The sequence below is a fragment of the Anopheles coluzzii genome, chromosome 2, assembly GCF_943734685.1.
Source record: "Anopheles coluzzii chromosome 2, AcolN3, whole genome shotgun sequence".
Lineage (NCBI taxonomy): Eukaryota > Metazoa > Arthropoda > Insecta > Diptera > Culicidae > Anopheles > Anopheles coluzzii.
This window is the reverse complement of record NC_064670.1, coordinates 70,261,108-70,281,867: the sequence shown is the minus strand read 5'-3', so window position 1 is coordinate 70,281,867 and position 20,760 is coordinate 70,261,108. Positions and strand designations below refer to the sequence as shown.

At 33.7% G+C, this 20,760-nt stretch overlaps 1 protein-coding gene across 50 annotated transcripts in view; it reads right to left on the bottom strand.

Annotated features, from left to right (window-relative positions):
- Positions 1–20,760, bottom strand: part of LOC120948821 (sodium channel protein para) — a 96,850-nt gene that overhangs the window by 25,245 nt on the left and 50,845 nt on the right. For 11 of the 50 annotated variants that reach the window (XM_049606240.1, XM_049606241.1, XM_049606237.1 and 8 more), the window contains 8 exons: positions 19,400–19,675; positions 17,076–17,138; positions 16,316–16,499; positions 12,292–12,488; positions 12,117–12,216; positions 11,971–12,039; positions 3,658–3,935; positions 3,371–3,544 (listed from right to left, as the gene is read on the bottom strand). In XM_049606240.1, the coding sequence (XP_049462197.1) occupies positions 3,371–3,544; positions 3,658–3,935; positions 11,971–12,039; positions 12,117–12,216; positions 12,292–12,488; positions 16,316–16,499; positions 17,076–17,138; positions 19,400–19,675 (1,341 nt within the window). Of the gene's footprint in view, positions 1–2,909; positions 3,073–3,370; positions 3,545–3,657; positions 3,936–11,970; positions 12,040–12,116; positions 12,217–12,291; positions 12,489–16,315; positions 16,500–17,075; positions 17,139–19,399; positions 19,676–20,760 lie in introns of all 50 variants that reach the window. The other 39 variants (XM_049606243.1, XM_049606262.1, XM_049606250.1 and 36 more) reach the window with 12 other exon arrangements.

Sequence of the window (20,760 nt, the reverse complement as noted above, 5' to 3'; positions counted from 1 at the left end):
GATCGTAAATGGAAATGGCTTCATCCAATGAAATACCATTTATACTATTAACATTACGGCGTTTTCGACCGTTCCTCCTAAATAAAAAAACACGCGTAAATTGAAGAGTAATACATCCAGTAAATCTTAAACAAATTCACCGTGTTTTTATTCAGAAGGAAAAAAATACCGTTTGGGTTATAAATAAAATCGTGCGGATTATGTATAGCTGTCGTCAATAATTTATGTATCTTTCATGGAAACTAAAAACACACGTGGAACTAAAACAAAATGTCATTTTGAAGCGTCATCTTCAGATTTTCTTTTTCGCGACAATTAATATCACTACTAGACATTGCCGGTCTGTCAACTCGTACGATTTAGAGAGCGGTACTTGTTCCGACGCAATGCGTTGCGATTTTGCCAAAATGTATGGGATTTGACAGACGCATACGTTAACGACGCACGACGCAGCGTCAAAGTAGAAAAATTTCTATTTCGACGCACGTCGTGATGCGTCTGTCAAAATGGTTTAACCATATCGGGTGGAAATCGATATTTTTCCACGTTAAATTATTTCGAGCGCAGTTTTGTGTGCAATTGGACTGCTAAATAATTTTATTAACAAAACAAAATAAATGTAGAGAAAGTAATTTCGTAATTGCTGCAAAACAGGTGTGTGCGGGTCAGTATGCAATATGCAATAAAAAAGTGAAATCATGCTTTGCACTGTTTTGAGTAGAACTGGAAATGATTTTACAGTTGTAATTTAACATTATAGTCACTTCAGAACCTATAAATAAGAGGCATTATAGCTGTTTGTTGATGTTTTTCTTTGTATAATGTGTTGACATAGCCATGCAGAACGCAGCGAACAGATACCAGCGTGCGTCACGCAATGCGTTGCGATACGCTGTGTCGAAACAAGTACCAAGCCCTTAATAATATGCTCGTCATGGGTTCAAGTCCCGAATGGACCGTGCCCCCCATACGTAGAACTGATTATCCTGCTATGTGTAATTGAAAGCCAAGGCTATATGGAAAATTTTCTAACAAAAAATGTGTTTTTACCGGGAGCTCTGCTTCATTATCGAAAATATGGACACTAATACCGCAGGACCCTTGACCCTTGACACACAAAAAGCAAGCAAAATTGCTAGATGGGTGGAGAACTAAGCATCATATGGGAATTAGCCAACAAGTGACAAACCCCGTTTGTTCACTATTGATGATCTGTTCCTACCGCATTCTGACAAAAGTACTAAGAAACACCGAAAATGTAAGTTTTATTCTCTCCGCTGAGTAACCTAGTTCATAGATTCTTGTTTGTTCTAGTCGATGGAACATGATCTGCTTGATCTGAACGTCTCCATTTACGATTAGATGAACAAATAGACCATTGCATAAATGGTCAACTGCAAACAGTCGATCTAGTTTAGCGATGATAACCGTAGATTTGGTTTTGGTAATGGTAAAGTAAAAGGACAATATTTAACAACGGAAAATACTTTCACAATCGAATAAATTTCCTAATTGTCACAAGAAGCTTCCATTTTTCCAACCGCACAAAATTAAACTTAAACTAATTTAATTAAACTTAATTAATTAAACTAATTTTCCCTTTTAATCCAACCTAACAGTATTCTATTTTTAAATGACGATATACTAGTATGACATTAGTGTAAGTAGCTAAATTTATTGAACGCCCTGCTAATGACCGTAATTTGGGCATCGCTTGCGTACGCGGAATTTGTAGTGCGGACCCTAAGTGTGTTTCTACTTATTAGAGAGCGCTTCTAAGCGTATAGGTTTAATCTGTTCTGTAAATATGGTTCATAAATTTCTTCATTTAACATTTTTGCAATAAATACGGATTAAGAAATTTATGTGCGATGTAAAGCGATACACGGACACCGGATAAAAGGTACCCATATAAACGGCGTCCTTGTAGATCAAAATATTTTCCATAAGGGACAAAGCACGGCACCGAACAAATGCTGGAAACTTTGTCACTTTGACAAAAAGAGATTCTCGTGACCGCATAAACAATATAGACATTGACACAACTTTTTATCATGACACAACTTTCGCAGAACGACATGCATTTGTGTAGTTCCGAGCTTCTCATGCCAAATCCGAGCCTCTCGTGCATACTCTTTGTTGACCTCGATAGAGACTTCCTAATTATGAATTTCTATCGATCACAGAACAATAAGGCAATTATTAGGATTCATACATTTATTAAATTTGATTCCCAATCCTGCTTTACTTTAGAATTCCCCTTAAAACTACCCGCACGATACTTCAGAAAGACCTACATTCGTGTAACCGCCTAGGGTTCACTAGTGTCAATCCGCCACTGCCTACGGATGGACAAAAAAATGAATTAAAAACATTATTTTTTACAATATTTCCATATTAATAGATCACAATTACCCTAGATAACTGTTATTTTAGCATTAGTTTGTTGAAATTTTTTAGAAAACATAAAATTCCACCACTTTCGCGTCAATATTTTGCCTATTTTATTTCGTCGCTTCAGGGCACGACATATTGACAAAAGCTCATGTTTCGACAAATTGTAGAGGCTTTTGTTGCTGCTGTGGCCTCGCACCTATAGACACCTGCATGTTGAAGTAAATTTTTATGCAAAGCAATTCTGCATGATTGAAATTGCTGAAGCTCTATCGCTAGTAGATGTGTTAAGTAAAACGATAATAAGAAGTAAAGAGAAGTAGATTGCATAAGTTTTTTGTGGAATAGTTTTAAAGTGGTAGCTAAAAAGGTTATTGTAGCTCTAAAGGCATTGTTGAACTAATGTTCAGCATATAGCAGATAGAAGAAAAGTAAACGTTCGATAGTTACAAAAAGAGAGGTTTTTGAACCACATATCCAATCTACCAAGCACATTTTGGCATTTCTCACACTACCTGTGTAGTTTTTGCCAAAAAGTTGCATCCCCATCACGGCGAAGATGAAAATGATGATGCATAAGACGAAGGTTAAATTACCAAGGGCACCAACTGTACGTCCCATGATGGAAATTAGAAGATTCAATGTAGGCCATGATTTTGCCAGCTTGAAAACTCTTAGCTGTAATTGCAAGTGCATCAGTATTTTAAAATTGACGATAAACCATGTTTCGTAATCAACGACTCTTGGAAAACTGTATTCGCTGTATTGTTTTATGAGTTATACTGCTAGGTAATGGGTATTATAATTTTTTAATGGCTTTATATATATGCACACACACATATAAATATATATATATATGTATATATATATATATATATATATATATATATATATATATATATATATATATATATATATATATATATATATATAATTATATGTTATACTGAAGAATAAATCTTCAGGCTATACTTACCAAACGGAACGATCGTAATACTGACAATCCTTGAACACCCTCAAGTCCCAATTCTAGCAGAGACAGTGCTACGATAATAAAATCGAAGATATTCCAACCCTCTTGAAAGTAATATTTGGGGCTCATTGCTATGAGCTTCATTGTAGCTTCGATGGCAAATGTAGCTGTGAAGAACTGCAATAAAACAAACAAATTTAATACCCGTATCTCGGAATTAACGTGGAGTGACATATTCCCACATTCAACCAAATAAATTAGCTGTCACTATTAAATGTATTGAAACTTACGTAGTTGCCACTTTTCAGTGCCTTTTCCATATCTGGATCCATATCGTGATGATCTAAAGCCATAAACAGTGTATTTACCACAATGCAGAGCGTAATGAATAGCTCTACAAATGGGTCAAACACAATAAAAGCAACCCATTCCTGAAATTTAAGCCAAACCCAACAACAGTCCCACACACAGAAAATGTCGATCATCTTCATCAGAAACTCGAGGGCTTTGTCCTTAAACGTTGGGCCATCTTCGTCGTCGTCCTCTGTGGGGAAGTAATAAACAGAGACTGAACATCGTAGGCGAGCATTAGTGCGAAATGTTGTGACTCACTTCCATTTGTGTTGTATTTGTCTTTTTTGTTAAACTTTTTCTATTCCATGTTTAGTGCAATATTTTTAATTGAATAGCGAATTAAACAATCCTTTTAGCCAAGATAATGTCTTATGTGTTATCATGAGAAAAGCTATCAGTAGCATCTTTTCTAGCAAATCAAAAATCTATTCATTAAAGACTATTCTAAATGGCATGTGTTCTTCAAACCTTATTCTGATATCTATTAGTTTTTTTTTAATAAAGTTGAAATACGATCGAGGCCAAACTACCGATAAGATACTACTCTTGTCTTCTTACTCTTCCAAAATTGATGATTCGTTACATAACTGATCTCGGCAATTGTTAAGTGTATTTTATATATTGTTAGATTTCCAGTATTTGAATGGATTTATTTTAACATTGTTTTGGATCGCAACCAATTTACATTTAAATTTTACGTAATAATGATTCTTTGTCATTTTTTATGAATGTTTCATTTTCATTTTAGATGAAACTATATCGTAACATGCATAAAAAAACTCATCAAAATTTACTTTTCAAAGTCTTCCTTGCATTATTATTTAACATAACACAGTGCGAAGCATTACAATTGAAGAATGTTGTGCAAAATAAGGATTGTTTCATGTAAAACATAAGCAATAAATAAATGTTTTATTTCGAACGATTATTGAATTTGAGTTGTTAGTGTCAATAGAAATGTTCACACATTTCTTTCAATGCAACCAATGCTATCTATCATAAATTATATACATATCATACAACGCATACAACGCATCTTGCAATCAAAGCAGATTTATTCCTTAAAATAATGTATACAGAAGACCTCCGAAATACTACTATATTGGATCGAAAAAAAGGTCCCGATGCCAGGTGCAAGTCGAATTGTCTTCTATTTATAAATGGTTTATGCTTTGTTGATTGAAAAAATAGCATAATAAAAAAAATCATAAATAATCTACAAGTTGAATTTTTCTAAAAAGATACAGTTAAAGATACACCATATACAGTTGATCAATCAATTGATAGTACACTCAACTTTTTCGTATTAATTTGTCAATATCTTGCCAGTTTCGGGATCGACTTAAAATTTTGATGATATTTTTAAGACGAAGATTATCATGATTTGTCCATCATATTTTGGCCAAAATTGTCAAATCCGCCAATAATTCTAAGTCATGTAATTGAATAAAAACCTATGATTAAATGTACAAAACTAAAATATTTGAGCTCATAATTTAGTTTTCTTGAGCAGCGAAAGCCTTTGGCCCCTCAGTCTTCTGTACGTAAGGAAAACAAGTAGAGTAATTTGCCAATTGTTGCACACTTAAGGTAACAGCCAACGTATTTCATATGTTTGAGATGGATAAAACCACAATATTCTTGTTATTTGTGTCTAGTATATACGATTATTGTTTAAAAAATAGTATGTATATTTTATTTAAGGGATAAAAACGATGAATAATGGTAAGAAATACTCATTTTCTAACCTATGCAAAAATCAAATTGTTGCACACTTACAAAAACTCCAAATTCTATTATTGCACATATTTTATTCAATTATTGCACACTTTGAAATACAATGAAATAGACAACAATGAGCCCTGAAATGGATGTTTTTTTTCTATCAAATAGTGATTAGAACAATACGAAACGCTGTTGCATCAAATGTTTGTCCTTGGTTCAAGCCGGAATTCCACAAAATAAGTGGCGAACTTACACCTGCAACCGATTGTCATTTTTAAACAGAACACTGTCAAAATGATAGCACGAAGAAAAAAGGAGGCTTTGGGTTGTGCAATAAATAGGATCAAAGCACTCTCTTTGTTCACATTGTTAAATAGCGTATTAAAATAAGTTTTTTTTTGCAAAAAGTCGAAAACTTTGATACCGAATCGTGAGATTTAACCTTATTTGTTCGATTACAATCAAAATATAAAGTGTGAGTTATTCACAGGGCGAAATAAACCTTATTTTGTGAGGAACACTTCTTATCGGTTTTACTAAGAAATCCATTCGACTTGATCGAAATCAGTCGAAATATTTTCATTTGTGTCTAAAAAATCGAAAAAATGCTAGCTTCCTTTAATGTTTTGTAAATATTTGGATAAACAACAATTAATACGCATTGGGCAATAATTCGGTGGTGTACAACAATTGGCATATTACCCTAGTCTGTTTTTGCCCATTAGAGTTCGGCAATAGTCATAACAATATCAGCTTGAAAGAACTAATTGTAATTTTTCCTACGTCGTACACTTGGGCCATATTTTGATGTGCGACCAATTTGTGGACAACGCCAACTTGTAGCCAAATGTGCATTGGAATAAATCATTTGAAATCCTATGTTAATCTTAAGCCGGGCTACATTGATCGTACTCAAGCGTAATTTCGATTTTCACTAGCGCATCTGGCGGCGACTGGTGGAAGATTTTTTTGGTCAGCGAGGGAATGGTCATGCCGGATCTCAAAATTAAGTAGTTTTTCCATCGTTTTCCATTGCAAAAACGGATGCAATGCGTGCAAAACATGTGTATCTACGTTTTACAAAACCTTTCTCCTCCGATTTAACTAAAAAACATGGAAAATTAACGTATTTTCAGGAGCGGCTCCAAATTAATTGGCAAAATGCTTCGGTCAGCCGCCGCCAGATGCGCTAGTGAGAATAAAAATTACACTAGCGAGTACGGACAATGTACCCCGGCCTTTAAGGCCGGGCTACATTGATCGTACTCCGTAGTGTAATTTTGATTTTCACTAGCGCATCTGGCGACGACCAGCGGAAGCTAGATGTCGGTATAATTTATGTGTCAAAATTATTCATACTTGGTGTCTCATCAAGTTTCGAGCAGGCTACTTGTATGCCGTATGAAATGTTTATAAACGTCCATAAATTGCAACAAAATAGGCCGTTAATTGTTGTTGGTGGATAAATCGTCATTCATACAAAGCGCTAGGCCACATTTTTCCCCATCTTCCAACATCTTTCCATCATTGGGTAAAATTATAGCCTCCTGGACCCAAAACACTTTTTGACAGATAAATTATACCAGCCTCTAGCTTCGACCCGCCGCCGCTAGATGGCGTACGCGTTCACAAAAATTACACTCAGGAGTACGATCAATGTAGCCCGGCCTTTACAATTTCAAGCATTTCATGCTGCGTTATACGGACGTCACACGATGCGTAAACTTTGGCGTAAACTGGATTTCAGCCATACAACCCTATAATCTTTTGACAGGAAGTTTACGCTCTTCCCAAGGTGGATTAAAAATATCAGGTGGTGGATTAGGGCCTTTGGGGGGTCGCCATAGTTGAGGGACTTTACGTCATTTTAGAACCGTTAACCATTGGTTTCCGCACACAAAGCTTAGCAAATAGAACAGATTTCTTTGTTATTACGTGCATTTTTGTGTATTTATTGATTTTATCGAAAAAATAAGATATATTTACAAAATATTTGATTATTTGTTTATGCACGAAATTTAAAGTCATGTGAGTAAGAGTTCTAATCTCACGTAAATTGTCCATGCGGCTCGTAGATCATGAGGAATTCATGTAAAAATTTATAAAAATAATGATTTCTTAGTTGTTATAACCAAAAATGTCGAAAACATAATAAATTATGGAATAAATTCACGGAATAACACAAAATAACACACTTTAATCTATGTTTTAATATTAAATAAGAACTCGCAAAGTCCAAAATATATTTTTAAAGAATATTTAATCGAAAAAATGGGGTAGATAAATTATATGAACAAATTTAATAAATGTAAACAAAGTTTGAATCCTGGGGACCTTACGTCAAGTGACGAATTGTCAAAATGCACTAGAGTCCACCACCTGATATTTTTAAATCCACCTTGACTTCTCCCATACAAATCAAGCGTAAACTTTTTGAGTTTACGCCTCGTGTGACGTCCGTATTAAGGCCGGGGGAGACTGTCCGTACTTGCAAATGTAATTTTGATTTTTACTAGCGCATCTGGCGGCGGCTGGTGGAAGCTTTTTTTGGTCGTCCGGGGAATGGTCGTGTTGAATCTCAAATTCGGTCAGCCGCCGCCAAATGCGCTAGTGAAAACCGAAATTACACTAGCGAGTACGGGCAATGTCCCCCGGCCTTTATGTTCTCTTCATATAGTTTTTTTCCTAAAATATGGCCAACTTCATGTTTTTACACTTATTTGGAATTATATTAATCATTGAATCAACCAACAAAGGCAATAACAACAAAACTGTGGCAAAAGGCATGGTCAAACATATTATGTTTAACAAACAGTAAAAGTTATCTTAATATTAAAAAGATATGCAGCTGTAGCATCAATGTACTTGAGGGCAGTTAAAACACATTTGTTGTGGACATATTTTAGGAAACGCAGCCGAAAAAAACCTTTCCAAACGCAGTTCTAAGAAAACACCTGTCAAACGTTTCGTTATAAATTAAGATGAATCTGCTTTTTGAGGTATTGTCTTGTACAGTGGAATCCTTTGTAACGAGTATCGTTTATGACAAGGTTTTCGGATAACGTACAAACCTAAATGCTCAATAAATATCTCTCTCAACGAATATTATCTTGTATAACGGGAATTATCATTCGTGTTCGGGATTAATTAATTTTTGGGAAATTTTTCGGTGTAAATCTCACTGAATTATCAGTTAATATTGAGCATCTCTTTAATTTTGATCATCCCTTAGGAGTATTATAGTTTCGATACTAGGAATCGAATAATAAAATGTAAAGAAGAAAAGTGTTATATAATTAAGTCGCTTTTCTAGATCTACTCGTTCATTAAAGCGAGAATTTTCCCTATCAACTGTTGTCATTTGGAGGAGTTTCATATGACTAAATATGTGATGTGCAAGCGGGTTGTAGATTTTATGTAAACGAATTGGAAAGGTTAAAACACTTTATTCATGCTGATATGCTTTATTCGTGAATATTACTACCATAACGAAATCAAGTAGGTAGAATTTAACATCAAAGCAATAAACTTATCCTAGACACAAATCAATAAACGACCATTTTCAAACGATTTATTCGAGAAATTTTAAAGAAACAAATAAATCAATCGACCACTTTTCTACAACATGGATCAATAATAATGACAAAGTATCAATTATCTACTAATATCTTCAAAAAAATTTATATTATGAAGATATTAGCTTTTTTTCAGATACATATGAGTTTGCGTTTGCATACAAATTAAATGGAAAAGAGCCTCCCGCATTACTAGGTTTTGGTATAAAGGCCGGGCTATATTGATCGTACTCCCAAGTGTAATTTCGATTTTCACTAGCGCATCTGGCGGCGGCTGGTGGAAGCTTTTTTTGGTCGTCGAGGGAATGGTCGTGCCGGATCTCAAATTTAAGTTGTTTTTCCATAGTTTTTTGCCATGAAAATGGATGCAATGCTTATAGGACATGTGCATATACCTTTTACAAAACTTTTCTTGTCTAAATTAGGTTAAAAACATGGAAAAATTACATATTTCCTAAAGCGGCTCCAAATTGTTTGGAAAAATGCTTGGGTCAGCCGCCGCCAGGTGCACTAGTGAAAATTAAAATTACACCAGAGAGTACGATCAATATAGCCCGGCCTTTAAACTCGTCATGCAGGGTTCCACTGTAGTTGGCATTGTCGTAGTTGTCGGTATACCAAACTTAAATTTTGACCACATGTTGCTAAAAACCATGTCAATATCTACATATTTTTTATATGTTTAATCTATATTTGCATTGATTTTTTAGCATTCAACTGTATCTGAAATATGTGAACATTACGGTTTTTTTTACTTTAGAATATCTTATATTAAAATATCATCTACATGATGATGGGATGATTTTAACTAAATCAAAATGTAGTAGAAATCTACTTTATAAGCTTTATACAAAACAAAATTGATTTGATAAAAAATAATAACAATAATTTTGATAAAAATTCAAATCCTTCTCCCTAAAATAGATGTTGCTGAATTGTATTGTTTTCGTTCGAATATCATATGGATATTTGAAACAGCGTAAATCTACTCCGTACTATTCTAATGCAAAACCAAAAATGAAACAGCAATCACAATTATTCTACAGGTATCTAAGCTACAACTACTTTCTATACTAAAAAAATACTATTGTGTATACACTACACGAGTCATTAGCTATGGATTGTTTCATTTCGATTAAAAGCTTTGTGGAATTATTTAAACGATTAGGTTCTTACTTCACACTTTGTTTGGTTTTCATTACCATGGAAGGCATTATTCATACGGAAAGATATCACATTAACGCTCCAAAAAAGATAAATAAAACACAAGAAAGTGGAGTCAACTAGAAGTTTAAAGTCTAGCACCAAATTCAATAAATCGTATATTTTAGGGTATTTCGCTTTCAACCTACATCATTACAGTAATACTAAAATTAAATAATTGATGATCACATGTGACTAGGATGTTACATTAATGTCCACATAAAATAACTTAAAAACGGAACAAACTAAAGACAAGCTACACACGTCAAAGTATTCTATAAACAATTGGCAACTATCTTTTTAAGTGCTCATGTAGAATAAAATGAACAACTTACATAAAATGTGTGTTATTCGTTAAAAATAGATAGAAATTATTACAACAAATATTCATCCGAAATTAAACTTTCAAACAATCGGGGAATAGGATTATCATGCTTAATTGTTTTAGTTCATATTACTTTTATATGAGTGATTACATTTATATTTTATTTTAAGTACTTTTATTTGCATATATTACCTATACCAATAGACCACTTGGGACTAACTGACGGTGAATCCCGTGGTACAGTCGTCAAATTTCATTACTTAATAACATGTCTGTCAAGGGTTCAAACAAGTGATGCGCATTCTAGAACACATCAAGTAGGTTCTTTCTGTTCCTGCATAGGAACGATCGAATGTTTGTTCGAAATTTTGAATCTAGTTGGTTTGTTCTGCACAATCAGAATGATCGAAACGAGTTCAGAGTTCACAACAGTCCTCCCCTTATGTCAATTAACGTACTCGTTTGGTTATGTTCCTTTTTCAAAATCACTGCGTTCCGTTCATTATTTTACCTAATTTTCCCAACTCTACTTCAAACCCCGTATAACACCGGCCTATAGGTTGGACTGACTATCCAGCTAATGGTAATCATTAAGTCACTAATAGCAAACCTAAACCAACTACAGTGGTTGGACAGAATAAGATAAAAAAAAAACAATATTAAATTGGTTTGTCGTTTGTTTATTATGGATCAAGTTATGTTGAGCTTTAATTGTTTTGTTTAAAGCATAGGTATAATCTCAATCACTGATAGTAACATTCTTAAGATATATTTTTCATGATGATTCGTCCAAGCAAAATGTAGGTTACAGCTTTCTTAATGTGGGACAAAGTAATATATGCCAAAATGCTTGATTTTTTGTTCAATCAAGACCATCGAAATAATTTAATAAAATTGTAACATTTTTAGCTTTGTCGATATAACATAACCAAACATTGTATTATAGAAACATAATATTTATGGCGTTATTATGCAAACATAAAATTAACCTTTAAAAACATAAAATTGTAGGCGTTTATGATTACAATAATAAATGGAGTTATGATTACAATAATAACAAATAATGCAAACATGTTTTTTTAAATTATCCGTGAATAGTATAAAAACACGTATCACGGAAGCTAAACAATGATAAATCAAACAAACTTTTGAACAAACAAATTATTGAAAACATTTCTTTTTATTTAAGGTGACTCGAATGTGAAATAACCGTGAACATAATATACACTGCAATTACAGATAATATATATATATATATATATATATATATATATATATATATATATATATATATATATATATATATATATATATATATATATATATATATATATATATATATATATATATATATATATATATATATTTAAATTTATATTTATTTATATTATATATACAGCATATTATTTATTCGAAATTACCTCCGTGATCACTTGCCCTGCTGTGCCGACCAGCAGCTTGCTCAATAATGTCATTTAACACCATCACGTCTAGAAGACATAGGAAAACAATTGATTAAACAATTTAAGTGTGCAAAATACAAAATGTTGTTTTTATTTGTATTTACCTTTCATATCTACCACAGTTTGAGTTTGAGCAGGTTCTATGAAAGGATTGTCGTTATGTTTTATTTTTCCGGCATCGTCTGTACAGTCCTGTGTCAAGTCCTAATATGGTTAGGAAATTGACTTTTATTTTTCAAATTTCTGATCAAGATAAGCTGCTAAGCAAACAAAACTCACGAAATCTCGCTGTCCTTTATGGTTTGTTTCAGCGTAGGATAGATTGTTAGCATTCGGAGGTGGTACAATTGAATGGTTAGTGTTACGGGCTGATCGATTTCGCAGACGGCTCTCTTTTGTCATGCCCCCGAGCAGGTCACCGTGAGATGTGTACGAAATACGCGACTGATGCGAAGTATACGACGAGTGCCTTGAACCTGATCAAATTTCGTAGATTCCAGAGTTGTTGATATTAATAGAGGAGAAAATAACCATCAGTTATTGTTTTTTTTTGACTAATTTAAAGCAAATGAGCATGCGCAGCATATTGATTCTGATTTAAAAAAAAATCATGAAAAAAATAAATGAAATAGTAGATGAATTCAATCATTGTGAATTTAAATATAAATAATGAAACCAATGTTTTGTGTAAAGATAATGCTTTGATTGGTTCTTTCAAGTTTAGACATTGTTAATTGATAGTCTTTTAATTGTGCTTATAGAAATTACACCTATTTGCAGCTATGTTCGAATCTCGTGCCGTTTGCATTGTATCGCCAACCGGCTGCTTCGAATCGCATGCCACTACGATCGAAGGCGTGCATCCATGGTTTACTAAGCTAAAACACCATTTACTATGCTCTTGATTTCAGAGATCCAATCAAAGTGTATGAAGACCAGGTGGTCTCGTCCCATACAAATTGACAACTAATTTCGGAATCAAAAAAAACTCCTTTTGACAGAATGGGTGAAATGAATTTCTATAAGAACCGTTCGCTTTGTTCTTAGCAACACATACGTAGTACACATTGGTGTCCTCATGGACGGCATTATTTTGATCCAAAAATGGATTTTAATTAGTTCAGATTTGGTTTAGCTTACAATAACAAATATTTTGAGTGCTTTTTAAGGTATTTCAGTACAAATAACGAAGATTCTAAGATTGTTTGTGTGTAAGGCAAGTCGTCAGAAAACTTGTTTGGGGAAATGTTTTCACCCATGCTGTCAAAAAGTGACGAATCTACTATTAGGACGAATCTACTATTAGGACGAATCTACTATTAGGAATATTATATTGGTTATTTTTTTGCGATCAATCACTTCTGAAGAATAAAGGAGAAGTAATTGCAGTCTACTCTGTATACAGATTACATCCTTGCTTGCCATTCCGTGGCAACGAATCACTACCGTTTGTAACGGTCCTGCTGGAAGAACGAAAAGTGCAACAGGCATAAAACAGCACTTTACATGTTCCAACTGGGTAACAGAAGTCCTATTTACTTTAATTTAAACACTGAGAGTAACATGAAACATCGAATCGGCACATACATATGCAATATGCAATATGCATACCGTCTTCTGCTTATAACCCGGAAACGAATGATAAGGCCGGTCTACATTGATCGTACTCTCTGGTGTAATTTTGATTTTCACTAGCGTACCTGGCGGCGGCTGACCCAAGCATTTTTCCAAACAATTTGGAGCCGCTTCAGAAAATATGTAATTTTTCCATGTTTTTAACCTAATTTAGACAAGAAAAGTTTTGTAAAAGGTAGATGCACATGTCCTGTACGAATTGCATCCATTTTCGTGGCAAAAAACTATGGAAAAACAACTTAATTTTGAGATCCGGCACGACCATTCCCTCGATGACCAAAAAAAGCTTCGGTCAGCCGCCGCCAGGTGCGCTAGTGAAAATCGAAATTACACTTGGGAGTACGATCAATGTAGCCCGGCCTATACACCTGTTTCCATTTACGTTCGAATCTAGTGCCATTTGCATCGAATCGCAAACCGCCTGCTTTGAATCGCATGCCACTACGATTGAATGCGTGCAACCATGGTTGAATCGCGTTCCACTACGGTCGAATCGCGTTCCACTATGATCGAATCATATGCCACTAGGATCGAATCGTGTGCCGCTACCATTGGATTTCTGAAAGCAAGAGCATAGTAAACCGTTTGTTTACGTTTGAAAGCTTTTTCTTTCTTCCCCGACTGCATTTCGTTTTTAAAATACTAATAAAAGGTAATTATTCCCTGATTATAGGTAAACCCGACGAATATTGGTTGAAAACAAGGATTTTACCATCAACAAGGGACCATGGTTTAAACCAATATTCGTGATTTACCTATAATCAGAGAATTCCTTTTTATTAGTATTTTACTAGCTAAATGCCGTCGGTGAAGAAAGAAAAAGCTTTCAAACGTAAACAAACGGTTTACTATGCTCTTGCTTTCAGAAATCCAATGGTAGCGGCACACGATTCGATCCTAGTGGCATATGATTCGATCATAGTGGAACGCGATTCGACCGTAGTGGAACGCGATTCAACCATGTTTGCACGCATTCAATCGTAGTGGCATGCGATTCAAAGCAGGCGGTTTGCGATTCGATGCAAATGGCACTAGATTCGAACGTAAATGGAAACAGGTGTAAATGAGATCCTTGGATTTTATCAGTCATGCAATATTCTAACTGGATTCTATTAACTGGATTCTATTCTATTATTCAATTTAACTGTTAAAATTTTCCCATGGCTTTCTGTCAATTTACTCTAAACGCATCGACCTGTTCTCTTTCAAAGACCTTGGACACGATTCGATCGAAGTGGCACACTGTTCTACCGTAGTGGAACGCGATTCAACCGTACAGGCACGCGATTCAACCGTGGATGCACGCATTCGATCGTAGTGGCATGCGATTCGAAGCAGGCGGTTGGCGATTCGATGCAAACGGCACGAGATTCGACCGTAGCTGAAAACAGGCGTATACACACATATGTTTATATATTTTTTAAATCATTATGGTTTTGCTTTCGCACTGCTACTTATCTTGCTCGGTTGTAAGTATGCGTTTATTGTTTGAATAATAAAAAATCGTATTTTGGTAAAAACATATTGTTTTCTTTCCTGTTTCAGGGTACGTTTAGGTGGTTTGGGTGTACGAGGTAAATGAAGAATGTTTTTAAATTAGCTGTATGCTTAAATATAAATTTAAACAAGCAAAAGTAAACCAACACTGAGTTAATGAAAGCCGTCTGTTAAATGTTCTTCACTAGAGACAGCAGCTTATTACAGCTTTGCTTAGCATTGCAATGATTTTTGCCGATCTTGGTTAGCCGAACTTGGATTTTAGGTACATAGTTTAAAAAATTGCCGTTATTATTTTCAAAAGGAATATGTCTATCAAACTCAAACATCAGTTAAATATTGCCAAACTATGATTTGAATGGTATATTAGATCAGCCGGCGGATGTTTACACACTTTCATACATACAAAATACGACATAATACGCTATACCACAATCGAGCTAGAATACATTATATATACTATGGACACTATAAAAAAATTTTTGAATTTCATTTCTAATCCCAATTATAATTATCTATCTCTCTTCCAAATATTTTTCTGCTACTCTCATTAGCAATACTAACTTATAAGCACATGTTATATATTGCAATGTATCATTTTTGTAACACCATACAGGGTTTCCCACGATTTATTGGTCAGTTCCCATGATTTTTTGGTGTGTTCCCACGATTTTTTGGTCGTATCCCATAAATTTTTGGTTCGTTCCCATAATTTATTGGTATTTTCCGATTGGATATCAATACAATTGGACCAAAAAATTCTGGGAAACGACCAAAAAATCGTGGGAACGCACCAAAAAAATATGGGAACCCACCAAAAATTGATGAGAACCAACCAATAAATCGTGGGAAACCCTGTAAAATGTATTGTGACACATATATGATACGAATTCACATTTTCCGTACTTTACATTTCAATATTTTTTTAACATAATAAATATTTACTGACGAGAAACCATAATAATGCTACAATATACATGAATAAACAATTAATATTAAAATCTGAGTTAAGTGTAAAGTTAAGGTAAATTATCTGTTGCAGTAAAAGTAAAGTTCTGTAAAATCGATAGAAACAAATTGAATGTAATGAGTCATTAAAATGGGAGAGGTATGAGAGAGCGGAAGATAGAGAGAAAGAGAGTATGAATTTTAGGGGTTTTTTATAGTGTACCTAAATTAGCATAGTATACTGGAACGATGATTGCACCATTTTCTTCCGACATCGGCGTTACCGCGTTGGAATCATCAGCGTATGGCAGGTGTTCTTGTGCATCGAGATATGTTGATAGTACCAGTGGTTTTCTATCGCTACCAGGTACACCAACGAAACGTCCTCTACCGTTACGTATCGTGAACTGTAGATTTCCGATTGAATGATTGCATCATAGAGCCCACGGTGATTTTGTTGATTTTTCGATTGATCCAAGATATGAAGTCCACCACAAGAAGGAATGCATTCGATAGACAATTATGGAATAAGCAAAAAGAGTGAGGATCGAATGTGAACAGGAATAAGTTTATGAGTATGTTTGGAGTGGAGTATTGAAGTGTGTAGGTAGTGGTAATTATATATTGTTAGTTATGTATATTAATTTGAGCAAGATGGAACAATACATAACCTATTTTTTATAAAATTATCGGTGTTTGTTAAAATATGAATTATAGCAAGGCATAGATAATGACAAAAAAGAATAACAATAGATAATCTTAGATAATGATCGACCTACGCAACAACCAAGAGAAGAAAATATAGAAGAAAATGAAAATAAAACAATAAGTTATGTGGGGAACGTTGGAAAATGTTGTGTTGTTGTAGAATTTATGAAGGTATATTTTGGATGAAAAGAGTTGTATGTTGGAAAAAAACCAGTAGAAATCATCAATTAAAACAAGATAATAGTGGGTAAGTGCATTTTTTGAGTTGATTGTACCTGGTGTGATCCTCTAGATCCTCTACGAAGATTAAATGGTGAACCGGGTAATGAAAGTGAAGCCTAAAAAGTAACAGGTTTTATTTGGTTAGTGTTTTACTGTTGCTAGTTGGTATACTTAAACAGTTTGTAAAATTATCTGCTGTACTGCTCTAATAAACAAGAAACGGATTTGTCTAATCATTGTTATTTACTGTTATTTTGAAAAATTTTCTTGAACAAAATATGCTTTTCTGTTGCATAAACATTACATAATAATAACATATTTAAAAAAAAACCTTAAACTTTTTATTTAAACTTTCGAATGACATTCAAGTCAAAGTTATATATTTAGAATAAAATGTATCAAAATGAGTAGCCTCTAACATAGTTATTGTTTATCCTCTTAATAAAAAATAACTCGTTTATTTTAACAAATACCAAAAAAGTACCTTTTAAATTAGGTACAATATTAAATCCATGAGGAGATTCTACTTCTAAAAATAAAAAGCAAGGACATTGAATTATGTATGTGAGAGCATGCCTTAGCTTAAGCAAAACAGTAAAGCTTTGGCTATGTTTCATATTTTACATAATAATCTTACATTGCGAAAAAATATGGTAAGTGTTTTTTTTACAATTAAATCTTGCGACTTGCATCCAATTTGGCCATTTTTTTTTCAAATAGTGAGGTTTTTGTGCTGGAGATTATCTAAAATGAAGTTTACATTTTACATGATGAAATTATACAATAAATGCATTAGACAAAAGCATATTTTAAATAAAAAAAACTCTTGTAGCACCTTTTATATGAATTACATTAAGTAATGTGTACAATAATTTACATGTTCATGGTAGTTCACAGTTTTTTTTAAATATAAAAAGTACTACCTATTTTCTTAAAACAGAACATTGCACAAAATCATAAAAACTTAAGGCATTAACCTACCTTTTGAATAGTAGCGACCCCCTAACCCAGCGGTCGATTGCAGTAGAGGTTTAACAATATAATATTGTTTGTTTTATGTTGTATGAATGTATCGTGTATGTGGGTTGTGTGCATTCGAATTATCGTTGAATCGAATGGTTGACATAATAATTGAGAATGAAAAACAAATTATGAATATTACTGCGCGCGTGATGTATATGGTTGGTACAAAATAAAAACTTGTCCTGATAATATATTATCTAGTTCTAGTTTTTCAAAGCAACGTTGAAGACGTAGATTGAGACAAAGCCAAAATAATAGAAATATTCGGAGGTGAAACCGAAACATTTATAACAAGCTGATTTTTTTATAACTCATGATTGCTTAATTTTCTGAAATCAGTATGAAACAGATATTAATAATAAACATAAAACAAACAAAATTGAAAAATATTTAGTAAAAATAATTCAACCAGAATGAATGTTATCATTGCTAGACAAAAACGAATTACCCGTAAAGATTATATTTGGCAAACACTAACCATTCTCCAAAAAAACTATATAGATTATATTTCTATACAACAGATCAATACTGTTTGATTGTTTAAAACAAAGGAATATTACAAACAAGTTTCAACCATACAAAAATATACGATAATATTTTTATATTAATTAATCAAATAAGGTTCTTGATGTGTAAGTCTTTATTTTACCATTATTATGTAATAAAAAAACTCGTTAAAAATGCCTGTTAATACCATTTCCCTTTTCAAATAATTTTGAATCAATGACAAAAAGCGTTGGTTTTATTTTTGAAGTTCAGAGTCTGATTTCTCCATTCACAACTATTAATGAAGAGATGAAAATGTTCACTTTATTTCAAATCTACCCGTAGAGGATGCTAAAAAGAGGATCATTGAAAACAGCAGTATGTGTTTGTTTCTTAATTGGTGTGTGCAGGTTTTTGAGATTAGTGACAATACATTTCTAATAGTAAATAAAGACAATTGGTAACATAAATTCGACACAAACGGGAACACTTTAATTAAAGTTTTGCTAAAATAGTCTCAGCTTTTAATCGTTTGTTGTAGTATTAATGACAAGTCCTTCAACTGGTGACATATAGTTTAATAATAATGACATTTAAAGATTTCATTCAATTTTAACAAATGACACTCAAAGAAGATGAAATAAGATTATAAAGTTGATGTAGTCTATGAACCATGCAACACATAGACACAAAGAAAAAATATGGTAGTTGTTTGTATTAAAAAAACTGTGGATGCAATGAGTTATGATGGAAGAGATGTGGTGATTGAGTATCTTGAGTGTATCTAGACCGCAAGGGATCTCAATATAGCAATAAAGACTAGTATATTTAAGGATAGGATTGTGCGATATAGCGGTAACATACTTACCGCGCTCACTTTACGGGCTTTTGCAGTGCCAGCTGCAGTAGCTGTTGGTGCGGTTGTTCTTGTGATTTCGCTCACCGACTCCAATCCTTCGCTTCTAATGGACATTTTCTCCTTATTGTTATCGTCGTTGCCTTTCTCCTGTCCGACAAACAACTCATAGCTGTGACAGGAGAAATCCGAAGGGCTTTTAGCGATTTCTGGGTTCGCCGCTGCTGCTGCGGCCGCTTGTTGTGCTTCCAGTTTAGCTGCCTTTGCTGCCGCAGCTTCTTCTGCTTCCTGTTTTAGCAACATCACGGTAACATGGATTGGAGAATTTCAACCGCACGTTGAAAGAGAAAAAACTGGTAAGTACTAAATCAATACGAATTGATTCACTTATACGTTTATTTAAAAACACTGTACGTTACATCTGTGCCATGTAGTATAACATTCTCTTTGTTGCAAACAATGTCTAGCCTTACTATGCATGTTTTGAATCAAAAATATAATTGAGAAAATTTTAGCTAGATGTGTTATTAATGATTGATGAATGAAAAGAATGACACAGAAAAATAAATTGAATCTTCACAAACACGTTAATTTCTTTGATTCTATGGCCAAAATCATAATCAAATAAAACGAAAATTTACCAAAGAAGTCTGATATTCTGTATACTATTTTTTACCATAGTTCTGTAAATATTTACAGACTTTTTTCAGTTAAAAGTTATCGGCAGCAATCTTGGATGTTGACCAAAATGGCAGCTCGTTTACTTTCATCACTATAAAGCCATTCTGATATTACTGATTGTTCAGTAATTGATAGCGATTAAAAAGTTTAGGAGAAAAAGGTTTTTATTGATACGCAGTGAGGCAGTCCGTTCAGCTCATATTAATTCATGTTTTATAATGTTTGATTCAGATTTAAAATGTATTTGGCCGTACCAAGTTTGATGATTCGATGATGCTTTTGCGATGACATGATTGCAAAAAATGTAGAATGAATGTCATTTGACATTTTTTAATGAGACGTCAAAACTGCTTAATCGTGCATTTACCGATACTTAGCCATTAGACCACATGATATTTTCACTCAGTCAACCAGGAAAATGGTATTCGCTTACAGAAGTATATAAATTCACGCGAAAACACGAAAAAGGACCCATTTACGATGAAGATCTAGTTCACTTGGGGTACGGCAAAATCAAAAAATCAAATGAAAGTAGCATAAAAATATCATCGGGTCAAATAATGGCTGGTATTTTTGAATCCGTTCGTAGCGGCGGCGTACGTCGCGACACTCATTTTCCTAACGTACTAGATGGTTGCTACAGTTATTCACCGCGGCGTTGTAGGACAGGGCTCAAGAAATGTGTTGCCATC